This window comes from Marmota flaviventris, chromosome 18, assembly GCF_047511675.1.
Source record: "Marmota flaviventris isolate mMarFla1 chromosome 18, mMarFla1.hap1, whole genome shotgun sequence".
Lineage (NCBI taxonomy): Eukaryota > Metazoa > Chordata > Mammalia > Rodentia > Sciuridae > Marmota > Marmota flaviventris.
The window spans coordinates 17,233,038-17,245,391 of NC_092515.1; the positions used below are offsets into that span (position 1 = coordinate 17,233,038).

A 12,354-nucleotide genomic window follows, 5' to 3' on the forward strand; every position below is an offset into this window, starting at 1 on the left:
CTTTTTTGTATTTTATTTTCAGACAGGTTCTAAGTTGCTTAGGACCTCACTAAGTTGCGGGCGCTGGTTTGAACTCAACAATTCTCCAGACTCAGCCTCCAGAGGGGCTGGGGTTACAGGTGTGGGCCACCACGCCCAGTTGGGAAAGTTCTTTATTTGACCTACTAAAATGACTTTCAGTCACTGTGATCTACATGACAAAGGCCCCAAACACAGGGAGAAAAGACCCATTGTGGCGAACACTGCTCAGAGGATATTAAGAATCTATTGTTTCTCAGGTATAATGAGAATGTGACAGTTTTAAAGATCAGTATCCCACTGGGTATGCAGCTTCTAGGGAAGTGGAGGTAAGAGTAAAGGCCAGCCAGGGCAACTTAGCAAGACCCTGCCTTAAACAATGGAATGGGCTGGGGATGCAGCTCAGTGGAACACTTCTGGGTTCAATCCCCAATTCTGCATAATAAAATAAAATGAAACAAAATTTAAAAAATCTGATACACACACATGCTCTGGAATAAAATATAATTTCTGAGACTTGCTTTAAAATTATCTAGAAAGGGGTAGTTAGTTAAAGATGAAAGAGGTCATTTGTTAAAGCTAGGTAAGGTATGTGTAAGAATTATCTTATGGTTCAAAAATGATACATAAGAAAAGTTAGCTGGGTGTGGTGGCACATGCCTAGGATCCCAAGTTTGAGGCCAGCCTCAGCAACTTAAGGCCCTATAAATAATTTAGTGAGACCCTGTATCCCTCCCCACCCCCCAAAAAAATCTACACAGGCAATAAGAGTAAATACAAAGAAATACAATAAGGGTAAATACAAATCAATTTTTTGGGGGGAGGGGTACTGGGGATTGAACCCAGGGGTGCTTAACTACTGAGCCACACACATCCCCAGTCCTTTTATGTGTGTGTGTGTGTGTATATATATATATATATATATATATATTTTTTTTTTTTTAAATGGGCACAATACCTTTATTTATTTATTTATTTTTTATGTAGTGCTGAGAATTGAACCCAGGGCTCACATGTGCTAGGCAAGCGCTTATCCTTTTTAAAATTTTATTTAAAGACAGGGTCTTACTAAGTTGCTGAGGCTGGCAAATTTGTAATCCTCCTGCCTCAGTCTTCTGAGCCACTGGGATTATAGGCATGTGCCACCAGGCACTTGAAGATTTTTAACAGCTATTTTGCATAAATACCCATTCTATTAATTGTCTGGCGTGGAGGAAGTGGCCAAAGTTCAATTAAGTTAAAAAGTAAAACAAATGGAAAAGAGGGCTGGGATTGTGGCTCAGTGGTAGAGCGCTCGCCAAGCGCGGTCCGCCTAGCATGGCCAAGCCTAGCATGGGTGGGACCCAGGCGAGACCCAGTTTGATCCTCAGCACCACATAAAAATAAAGGCATTGTGTTGTGTCCATCTACACCTTAAAAAATAAATATTAAAGAAAAAAAAAGAAAAGAATTACCCTGAGGCCTCCCACTTGTTGGGGCACTGATTGAGCTTCTTGCTCTGCTGTCCAGCTCTTACACACACAGTCTTGGACTTTTCTGGTGAATTTTTATTAGTTAAGTCATGATTCAGGGTCCCAGGGTAGGAAGAACCAAGCACCCAGGTCCCCCTTTACCACCCTGGGAGAAGGACGGAAGACAGGAGAGGCAGGGTGGAACCAGTTCAGATCTTCCCGGGAAATGTGCCTTCTGCCCGGCGGTCATCCCAAGTTGAGACCTGTGGAAAGACAAGTCTGTGTCACTCCATATTCTGTAGGGAAGCCAAATGGATGGATCTGTCTCCCTGCTTTGTCCATCTGTATATTTAGTCAACAAATAACCGCAGGTGCCTGCTGTGTGTCAACCACTGCCACAGGAGCCAGGGAACCAGAAGTCACCCCAAAGACAAAAATTGCCTTCTTGAATGAGCTGACACACTGGGGGAAGTAATGGGCAGAAACATCCCAGACTCACTGCAGGGATGTTCCTGGGGAGATGTCACTGCTCAGATGTCCCAGAGTGTGGCAGGGCCCTGCTTACTTAACCCCAGAGGCAATGCTCAATGCTACTTATCAGAACAGAAGAAAGATGGAATATTAGGCAGCTGCATTACAATGAGGCTGATTTATGTCCTGGCACAAAAGGATCTCCAAGGATGCCTAGAGGTGGAACTGGCAGATCAAAGGATGATTTTTTCATTTCAAAAGAGCCTGTCAAATGTGTCATCAAGTTCAAAATGGTCCCAGAGTGCAAAGTAAAATCCTAAGGTTGATCACAGATGTGGCATGGGTTAAAAAAATGATGGAGAGGTCTGTATCCAATTGTTAACACTCTCCTTAAGTGCTCTCTGCTTTGGGGACCTTTCTATAGCAGTTACATGCATACTCCTTTTGATATACCTACCAACCTACCTGCCTACACTCACATACTCCCCAGTTTTTGCTCTCTTATATGTTAGATATTAGAGGAAGTGAATAAAAACATGGACAGTAGAAAATAAGTCTGAGTCCCCACCCATTACTTCCTAGTTGTGTGACCTTAGGCAAGTTACTCCACCTATCTGGGTCTCAGTTTCCGATTCTGTAAAATGAGGATACTGATCAAGTATTTACCTCATATGTTCAACAAGTGCTTACAAAGGATCTGGCCCATTTTATATAGACATACAGTATTGGACTTTTCCAGTGAATTTTTATTAGTTAAGTCATGATTCACACACCCACACACCTTAGAGCTCTTTCTGTATAAAGGTTATAGAGCTCACATTCTCTATAAAGGTTATCAAGACAATTCTGCATCATTTATGTAACTCTGGCTGTCTCTGAATGTCCCCCATTGAAAACAATTCTGCAATGGGCATCCTTACTTTACAAAAATTTTTGTAGGATGCCTAGATGTGGAATTGGCAGATCAAAGGATGATTTTTTCATGTGAAAGAGCCAGCCAAATTTAACCTCAAAAGTGACTGGACCAGGCCAGGTGCAGTGGTGCACACATGCCTGTAATCCCAGAGGCTTGGGAAGGTGAGACAGGAGGATCACGAGTTCAAAGCTAGCCTCAGCAAAGGTGAGGCGCTAAGTAACTCAGTGAGACCCTGTATCTAAACAAAACCCCAGAATGGGCTAGAGATGTGGCTCAGTGGTCAAGTGCACCTGAGTTCAATCCCTGGTTTAAAAAAAAAAAAAAAGCGACTTGATCAACTTATTGAACCAACAGCATTCTGCAACAAAACCTATTTTGCCAAATTTACCTGGTAACATTAACCTTTAGTAACTTTTGGTCTGGACTGCAAGGTTAAAACAAGTACCTCTCTTGTTTTAAGCTGTGTTTCCTTAATGACCGGAGTGGAGATGAACACCTTCTCACGGCGAGGGTCCATCTGGATCCCTCATGCCAGACTTGTATATTGTCCACAGTTCTTTCTCTTTATGAATCCCTCAGCTGAATTTACCTTTTTCCCCCTTTTTAATTGTTCAAACTGGCATTTAAAAAAAAACACACACACAATGCTTGAGAAAGATGGGCAATGACTGGCTGATCTGACCTCTTAGCAAATTCCCTTTTGCCCCAATAATCTCACTTCATAGAAAGGAAACTAAGGAAATCATCCGAATACAGGCAAAACCTTTCCTGTCAAGGTATTACAAAACACTAAAACATTATTTAAAATAGGGAAGAAGGCTGTCTCTTCCTCTGGAGATAGTCCATATTCTCCCTTGAAAATGCCTGTTTTCCTAAACAAACCTCTAAATCTCCGACTGGTACATGCTGAAACTCTTTGGTCACACACGTCAAGTTCCCCCTTCTCTCCAGGAACTCCTTGGACTCTGCTTTAGAGATCTCTCTTTTCCCATAATGCCTCTTGGTGGCCCACACAGGGAACTTTGGAGGCACTGGCTGACTGCAGCGATTCCATGGTTAAGATTGTAATGTGAGGATTCCAACTAATCCCAACAAGAGACCAGTCTCTGTCCTCACTAGATTACACAGGCAAAGGTTTAAATCCCTGGTAGGGAAGGTCTTCACCCTTTGCCAGCTTGAAGCAACCACAGAAGATGGATCTTTGCTCCTCAGCAACAGGGATTTGGGAATCAAAGGAGAAACAGCAAGTGTCCAAGGAATCATCCGTGAACCACTGAATGCAGGAAATACCCATGAACTGCTGCAGCTCCTGAGAGCTTGCTCCCATCCTTGACCCATACCCCTGCCTGCAAAGTAACGAGTACAATGTACAAGTGCAGGGAAAACTGGCAAAAACCATGCAGCTCTACCCTGACTCCACCTCTAGTCTGGCCTCTAGCAACTGGCCCTCTATTAACACCCCAAACTAACAGGCTGCCGTCTCTCTGGAGATGCTCGGCCTTCCCTCTTGAATGTGTAGTCCTTGCTCTTGGAATGTGTATTCCAAATGCTTCTCATCACCAAGAGCCCACAGAAACCTCAATGTCTCTAGGAAAAAATAAAAAAGTAAAGAGGGCAAAAGAATGAGTCCAGTTCAAGGGGCAGAGAAGTTTTTCTAATTATTAAAGATGACAGGATGGCGGCTACCTAATAATGGAGGAGATTGTGTTGGTGTGAAAACAGGTATATAATGCATGTTAGACTAAAAAGAAAAGTGCAAAACAGTATCTAGTGTATTTATAAATATAAAAAAGAACACATATATGCTAGCACACAGAAAAGGAGTATATGACTTACACTCAATTGCTAGGGGGCTCAGAAAGGGTTAATAGAGAGACCAGGGATATAGCTCAGTGGTAGAGCACTTGCCTAGCCTGTGCAAGGCTGGAGTTTGATCAGAGTACTACAAAACAAACAAACAAAAAACAACTGGAAGGTGCCACAATATTATCAGCCAGAACAGGAAAATGAAGAAAAATTTATCTGCCCCTTTTCTTTTTCTAATTAGTTACACATGACAGCAGAATGCATTTCGATTCATTGTACACAAATGGATATCTGCCCCTTTACTAGTTATTAAGATTTTGTGAAGTGGTTACACAAACATTTATTTTTATTTATATCAAGTTTTTGGAATAAAGAAGCCAGGGCTTGGAGAGTAATCTGGGACACCTTTGTTCCCCACCCCCTTCCTTTTTTTTTTTTTTTTGGGTGGGGTGCAGGAGTGTGTGTTTTTTAGTCTTTTTTTTTTTTTAATTCATCAACTCATGGACAGCCCTTAGGAGAGGAAGAACTGACTACACATTTCACTTCCTACATCTAGTTTAGAAAATGTGTTCCCCATTTGGTGCTCTTAGGAAGGAATATAGTTAATGCCTCATTTAATAATATATTCCTTTTTGAAAGTTGCTTTTTCTCTCCACCCTTGAGTAGATCTAGTATTTGATGAAATTCATAAAAACCGGTGGACAAAAGCTATCTCGCCCCTCCTCTTTTCTAGGATGCACTCTATATGACTGTGATTTTCAAGGAAAATTTGTTGCCATTTGCTGTTTTTTTTTTTTCCAGAGGGTGTTCATTTCTAACTTCTTTCATTGAAAAATGAAGAAAAGCGTTGCACCTTTTGACATACACCAAATAAATCTGGTTTGTAAAGGGAGAAAAGTGAGTATCCAAAGAATCATCCATGAACCACTGAATGTAGGAAATACTCATGAACTGTTGCAGCTACTGTTAAAAAAAAAAAAAAAAAAAAAAAAAACAATCTTCCCTGTCTGGAAAAAAAAAAAAGTCCAGGACTGTTGGGCAAAGAGGGTCCTGTCCTGTGCAGAATGCATTTATACCCAGCCTTAATGGGGCAGAGAGAGGGGATGCCTGAGTGGAGGAGCCATACAATCAGATGCTCTCCATGTAAGGGGCAGGACTAGGGACCTGCAGGCTCGGGGGTAGGGCAATGACAGGACCAGAAATACACTTCCTAGGACCCTGGCCAACTCACACCTAATGCAGGCCCCAAGGAGGGATGAGGGATATTATAGAATCACACACTGTATTATTCAAGATAACCCCGGGGAGAAATCCTGGGCCCAGAGTACTCAAGACTCTTAGGTGAGAAAAAAACCAAGAGAGGAAAATATGCCTTTAAGGCATTTTGTTCTAAAGAAATAAGCCCCAAAGACTGTAGGTTTAGGATGCTTAATATAGTCAAAAAATACAACATAATCTCCATTAAAAAAGAACCAGTTACATAAAACTATCTACAAGTTATTAAAATAAATATGTATTGTCACAATACAAGGCTCCAAGACACACTGATATGCCAAAGCAAGTCATAGAATAGAATATACAGAATGAACCATTCATATATAGAAAGTTCCACAAGCTTATTATGTATAGTAAATCTATACTGAGAAAAATTGAATCATTTAGTAACTGTTACCTTAGGGGAAGGAAACTGGAGAGTACAGAGAGTTTTTGCTTTTTATTTTACTGTTCTGCTTCCACTTGTTTTGAGCACTATTATTTTCATAATAGTACCACATTGTGATTGTAAGACACATAGGCTTTCACTCATATCTGAAATTAGCATGATCTATTAGTTTTCAGCAATTTAATAAAAGATTCAAGCCAGTTATGTTGGTGCACGCCTGTAATCCCAGAGGCTCGGGGGGCTGAGGCAAGATGATCACGAGTTCAAAGCCAGCTTCAGCAACTTAGTGAGGCCTTAAGCAACTCAGCAACATTCTGTCTCTAAATAAAATGTAAAACAGGGCTGGAGATGTGGCTCAGTGTTTAATCCCTGGTACCAAAAAAAAAAAGATTCAAACATCTTTCAACATGTCTTACAGTCAATGGGTCAATGGAGTCCTTTGATTTGATGAAACAGGAGAATGCTGAACATAAATTCTTTGCATTAAAAAAAGAGGACATAACTAAAGGTATTAAAATATTGACAAAAGGTCTTATCAGATCAGGGGTAAAGAACTGCCTTATTGTACCGTTATTCTTTGGAGAGTCCAATCAAGTAGGTAAGGATGAAATGACCTCAGATTTACTCTAGAATATTTCAGCAAAGGAAAGAAGGAAAAGAAAAGAAATATATGAAGAAAATGTGGAAAAATCTTGGTAGCTATTCAAATTTGGTTGATGAATATATTTGAGTGATTCAAAAATTTAATTATATATAAAATTTTAAAAATGAGGGCTGGGGATATAGCTCACTTGGTAGAGTACTTGCCTCGCATGTATAAGGCCCTGGGTTCAATCCCCAGCACCACAAAAATAAAAAAGTTCATTATGAACAACAGACAGGGCTGCGTGATATATCTGTAGAGTGCATGACAAAAACTGATCTAGCAAGATAGTCCTGGTTGCCTTGGCAGAGGGTCAGGACTGGTTGAGCCGTCAATGAGAGAAGGAAGGGAAACAATTCTAGGCTGCAGAATAGGCATGAATCCCATGGACAGTGCGATGCCGTGTCCTCCCTTTATCCCCCAGAGATGAGTTCCCACTGAGCCACCAACATCCCCTTCTGCTAAGTCACCTCCCCAACATCACAAGAGCCCCAGTGGGAGGCACATACCCAGGAAATGGGGCAGAGGGACTTGTACACACGCCGGTACCACTCACATACAGAGATATCGCCCCCTTTTGCGGTCATTGCCTTCTGGCAGCGGTGGAAGTCTGTAAAGAAAGGGGATCAGGGTCAGCCCAACCAAGGCCTGCAATGTATTTTTGATCAAAATTCACCTTTTTACCTCATGGACAATTAATACTATGTATTTACACACACAGGAAACACAAATGTACAAGTGTACTGAAAGGGACTAGATACACCTCACTAAATTGATTTTGCAACCTTAAGAACTGCTGTTTAATTTGAAAATTCTGGAGTCAGCATGTAAGAGGATGAGGGAAGTCTAGAACCAGGGCAAGCAAGGGGAAGATGGGCTTGATGCCAAGTACTAGAGAGGAAGGTGGGGGGGGGGGCGGGGGCAGGGGTTAAAAAAAAAAAAGCAGGCAATTTAAAAAAATAAAATTCCTCCAGGCATTCTGTTCCTACTAGGCACACTCCCTAGAGAAAAAAGCACTTATATCGACATAAAATAACATTTAAAAGAATATTTACAGCATCAACATTTGTAAGAACCCCCAAATGGAAATCACACAAATGTCCATGAATAAATTGTGATGAACTGCACAACAATGATAATGAGCAAACCATATGCCATAGCACAGGTCAATCTGAAGTGCTGAATGAAAAAATCCAAAGACAGAAGGAGACATACAAAAGGAGACTTCATATTCATGAAGTTCATAAAGAAGCAAACCTAAACGTGATGGTAAAACAAAAGCATGGGGCTGGGGATGTGGCTCAAGCAGTAGCGCGCTTGCCTGGCATGTGAGTGGCGCTGGGTTCGATCCTCAGCACCACATACAAATAAAGATGTTGTGTCCGCCAAAAACTAGAAATAAATATTTAAAAAATTCTCTCTCTCTTAAAAAAAAAAAAAAAGCGTCATTACCTGAAGTTGGTGGGGTCACATCTCTAGTGGGGAGTAAGATATGGCATTCAAGACAGGGCACAAAGCAGGGAAGGGAAGCCAGCATACCGGCAATATCTATTTTCTTTGTGGATTATGGCCTCACAGGGTTCACTTTAGAATTATTAATTTAACTATACATGTTTTATTTATTTCATGTATGTTATATCACAAAGAGTCCACACACACATGCTACTTAAATTAAAAAAAAAAAACAATCATTATAGGAACCCAAATTTGTAAACCTGGCCCATATCCTGAATACAGTTGGTGATGAGGACCTTCTGAGATAAGATGTCCAGAGTAAGAGGGAAGAGGGTGGGATGCCCATAAAATAAGGCAAAAGGTGAGTGACTTGAGGTATGGGACCAGGGAAAGGTCTGTGTTCCTCCATCACCACGCCCTGCTTACCCACGTAGTTCTGCCAGCAGTTCCTGGTCTGGTTCTGGTTGGGGAAGCGGCTGTCAAAAGGGGCAGTCTTATAGTTCTTGATTTTGGTCTTGATGTCTTCAGCCATGATGCTGACTCCTAGAGACAAAGGGAATGGGTGTTGGCAGGGGTCTTCAGGAGGCCTGAGCATGGAGATGTCAGTCAGACCAACCAGGGCCAATGGAGGAGACTCAGATATATAAAATGGGTTGGGTGAGAACAAGTTAGAGGGAAACTCCTTAGTACAACCAGGCCTGCCCAGTCCTAAAATAATACTAGTAACATTCACTAGGTGCTTACTATATGCCAGGTCCTGTTCTACACATTTTACTCTTATAATCATACTAAAAGGCAGGGCCAGGCACAGTGGTGCACGCCTGCAATCCCAGCAATTTAGGAAGCTGAGCAGAAGGATCACAAGTTTAAAGCCAGTCTCAACAACTTAATGAGACTCTGTCCCAAAATAAAAAGGACTGACAGGGGAAGACAATAGAATGAATCAGACTTAACTTTCCTATGTGCATGTATGAATATACAACCAGTGTAAATCCACATCAGGTTCAACCACAAAAATGGGATCCTAACTGCAATGGGTTGCACTCCATTTATGTATGTCAAAATGCACCCTACTGTCATGTATATCTAAAACAACAAATAATACTCTCTTTTCCCTCCTCCCAAAAAAGTAGGAATTATTTTACTATCCTGTTGCCCACACCAGGAAGGGTCAGAGTGTCTAAGTGTTTTCCCAAGGTCATATAGCATACAAATGGTGGTCTGTTTCAGTCATTGGCAGAACCTACACTGAATAGGTTCTCTTAGTCTTTTTGGTGCCACAGACTCCTCAGGGGTCTGACAAATCCCATAAACCTCTTTCTTGGAATGTTTAAATGCATTTAAATTTTGCAAAAGATGACAAAGAAAAGCAGTAAGCAGTTATGTCTAGCTGAGGATCTGCTGAGTTTTAAAATTTTGAAGAAATTATGACTGAAAATGATATTTGTAACATTTGCAACAATGACCAAATATAAGAATATTTGTGATTGTTGGGTACAGAGGTGCACAACATGCCTGAAATCCAAGCAACTCAGGAGGCTGAGGCTGGAGGATCACAAGTTTGAGGCTAGCCTCAGCAACTTAGCAAGGACCTAAGCAACTTTGAGAGCCTGTCTCAAAATAAAAAGAATTTGGGATGTGGCTCAGTGGTTAAGTGATATTTATACCAGTATAAAATAAAATTTAAAAAAAGGACTGGGGATGTAGTTCAGTGGTAAAGCACCACTGGGTTCAGTCTCTAGTACCCTCCCCCGCCCTACAAAAAAAATATTTGATTTTGATCCCTGATAAAGTTATAGCTGCTGCTAATACTACTAAAGTTGTTCCCTCCATACCTAACTGAAAGAAATTCTTACTACATTTCAATTACGAGGTTAGTACAACTAAGGATGCAATCTCCCCTCCCCTATATCATCACCCATTCAAGAACTGGCACGCCTTGAATTCTATCAACTCTGTGCACCCAGGGTTGAAGATCTTTGATATATCTCTGAGGAGTTGACACACAGTTTTCATCTGAAATCTGAGAGAAAGTGCCTATGTTCCAGATAATCCGAGAAGCCATAGCGCCACACAGAGGTGCACCAAAATACAAGCGGCCCAAAATAGTGGCAGATGTCTGGACTACTAGAATAGGCTTTGGGGGGTCCTGGGGGGAAATGAGGAGGACGGACGCGGAGGACCGCTTGGACTCAGTTGAAAGAGTAGTTTTGTGCAAGATCTCAAGTTTATGTTAAAGGATAAGGGTAAATCGAAAATGTTGCGACCCCTCCAACGTCCAAGAGGGAGAAGGGACGAGACAGGTTGAGGCCCAAACAAGCCGCATGAGGCCACACCTGTGCACTGCAGTCCCAATTAGTGGGTCCAAACCCTGACCACTGTATAGCCTCGGCTGAGCAGCTTAAAATCTCTGAGCCTATTTCCTCGTGGTAAAAGGGGATAATCACAGGACCTACCCCATAGGCCTGGACGTAGAATTAAATGAAATTATATAAATTGCATGGACAATTATTACCGGCATCAAGAAAGAACTATATAACCGTCAGCTCTTACTATTACCAGACCGACAGGACCACAGGACCCCAGTGTCAAAGGCGGGCGGCCGCCGCAGAAAGCAAGCTTCGCCCGGTTCTCCGGGAAGCTGGAGTCGGGGTCCTCAGACCTCCTGGATGGGGTCCCAGGTTCCCGAGCCCTCCACACTCACCTAAAGACGCCCCTGCAGCAGCTCGTAGCTCAATGTGACCCTTAGCAAAAACGCCAATGTCAGACAGGAAGCGGAATTAAGACCGGCCGGAAGCTGGGTGAAACGGAAAATAAGGGAGTCTTTCCAGCGGCTAGAGCGCCTCGGAGAAGCCACTCAGGCCACGCCCACACAAGAGAACTGCGACCTCCTATTGGACTGAACACCTATTCATCATCCCTGCCTGCCCAATGGTGAGCTTGCTAGGCATTTTGGATTGCCCTGAACTGAGATGAGGCTCGCGAGGTCAGGTTACAGATTCTACGCTCTGCCTTTAGCCTGGAAGGTCTTACATCTTGGGACTGACGGGGGAGTGGGCTTGGGGATAAAATCCTAGCGAAAGTACTTTTATTCATGCCAGAGGTATTTATTGGCACTAATATAAGGGTTGAGAAGGCATCGCTGAAAAAAAAATTCCATACCCTCATATTTAAAAAAAGCACTTAAGGGAAAGCCAGACTGTATGTTTGGGAACAGCTGGAAGACTAGTGTGCCTGGAGTGGTGAGGATGAGGAAGACAGGGGACTAGATGAAGGGATCATTTGAAAATGAACCAGTCCCTCTGCCAGAATCCCTAAGTCACAGTGTGAGGAATGCTCAAACGCCACCTCCTTGATCATTCATATATTTTCTCAAACCTCAAAATGCACAATTTAACAAAGATTTGAATGACCGAGGGCTAATAAACTAAAGTCCTGCATCACAGAGAAAAAAGGGTTTGTGATGGATCTGGCGGAAATTGTTTCATCTGGGAAAATGGCAACTATTAATAATCTTTCTACTCACGTTTTGTCGTTGATGCCTAACTTTGTTTCACAGTACATAGCTAATCTAGTTTACAACAAAATCGTGTTGCTTCTGCCTTAAAAATATAATCAGAATCTTCCTCTGAAACATGTAGTTCAAGCTATAATTTTCTCCAGCCTGGACTAAGCCCTGGCCTCCTGGCTTCCCTGTTGCCCTCTTTAGTACCTCCGTTTAGCCAAAGGAATGTTGTTCTCTTAAAAAAAAAAAAAAAATGTTCTTTTTAGATATACATGACAGTATACATACATGGAGTGCAACCCATTCCAATTAGGATTCCATTCTTGTGGTTGAACATGATGTGGAGTTACACTGGGTATATTCATATATGAACATAGGAAAGTTATGTCTGATTCATTCTACTGTCTTTCCTATTTCCATTCCCCC

At 42.0% G+C, this 12,354-nt stretch overlaps 1 protein-coding gene across 1 annotated transcript; it reads right to left on the bottom strand.

Moving 5' to 3' along the window:
• Positions 1-1,544: 1,544 nt before the first annotated feature.
• Cox6b1 (cytochrome c oxidase subunit 6B1) lies at positions 1,545-11,237 on the bottom strand. The gene is made up of 4 exons (XM_027941365.2): positions 11,128-11,237; positions 8,850-8,966; positions 7,478-7,578; positions 1,545-1,732 (listed from the first exon to the last, which is right to left on the bottom strand). Exons 2-4 carry the CDS (start codon positions 8,953-8,955, stop codon positions 1,679-1,681), a joined length of 261 nt encoding a protein of 86 aa, XP_027797166.1. The 5' UTR covers positions 8,956-8,966; positions 11,128-11,237; the 3' UTR covers positions 1,545-1,678.
• Positions 11,238-12,354: the final 1,117 nt, after the last annotated feature.

Excerpts from the sequence above, each read along its gene's own strand:
- Cox6b1 (XM_027941365.2), bottom strand. The coding sequence starts at position 8,955 with ATGGCTGAAGACATCAAGACCAAAATCAAGAACTATAAGACTGCCCCT. Across the intron at positions 7,579-8,849 it reads CTGCTGGCAGAACTACGTGG|ACTTCCACCGCTGCCAGAAG; the intron begins GTAAGCAGGGCG and ends CTTTCTTTACAG. Across the intron at positions 1,733-7,477 it reads CCCTCTGCCCCATTTCCTGG|GTCTCAACTTGGGATGACCG; the intron begins GTATGTGCCTCC and ends GTCTTTCCACAG.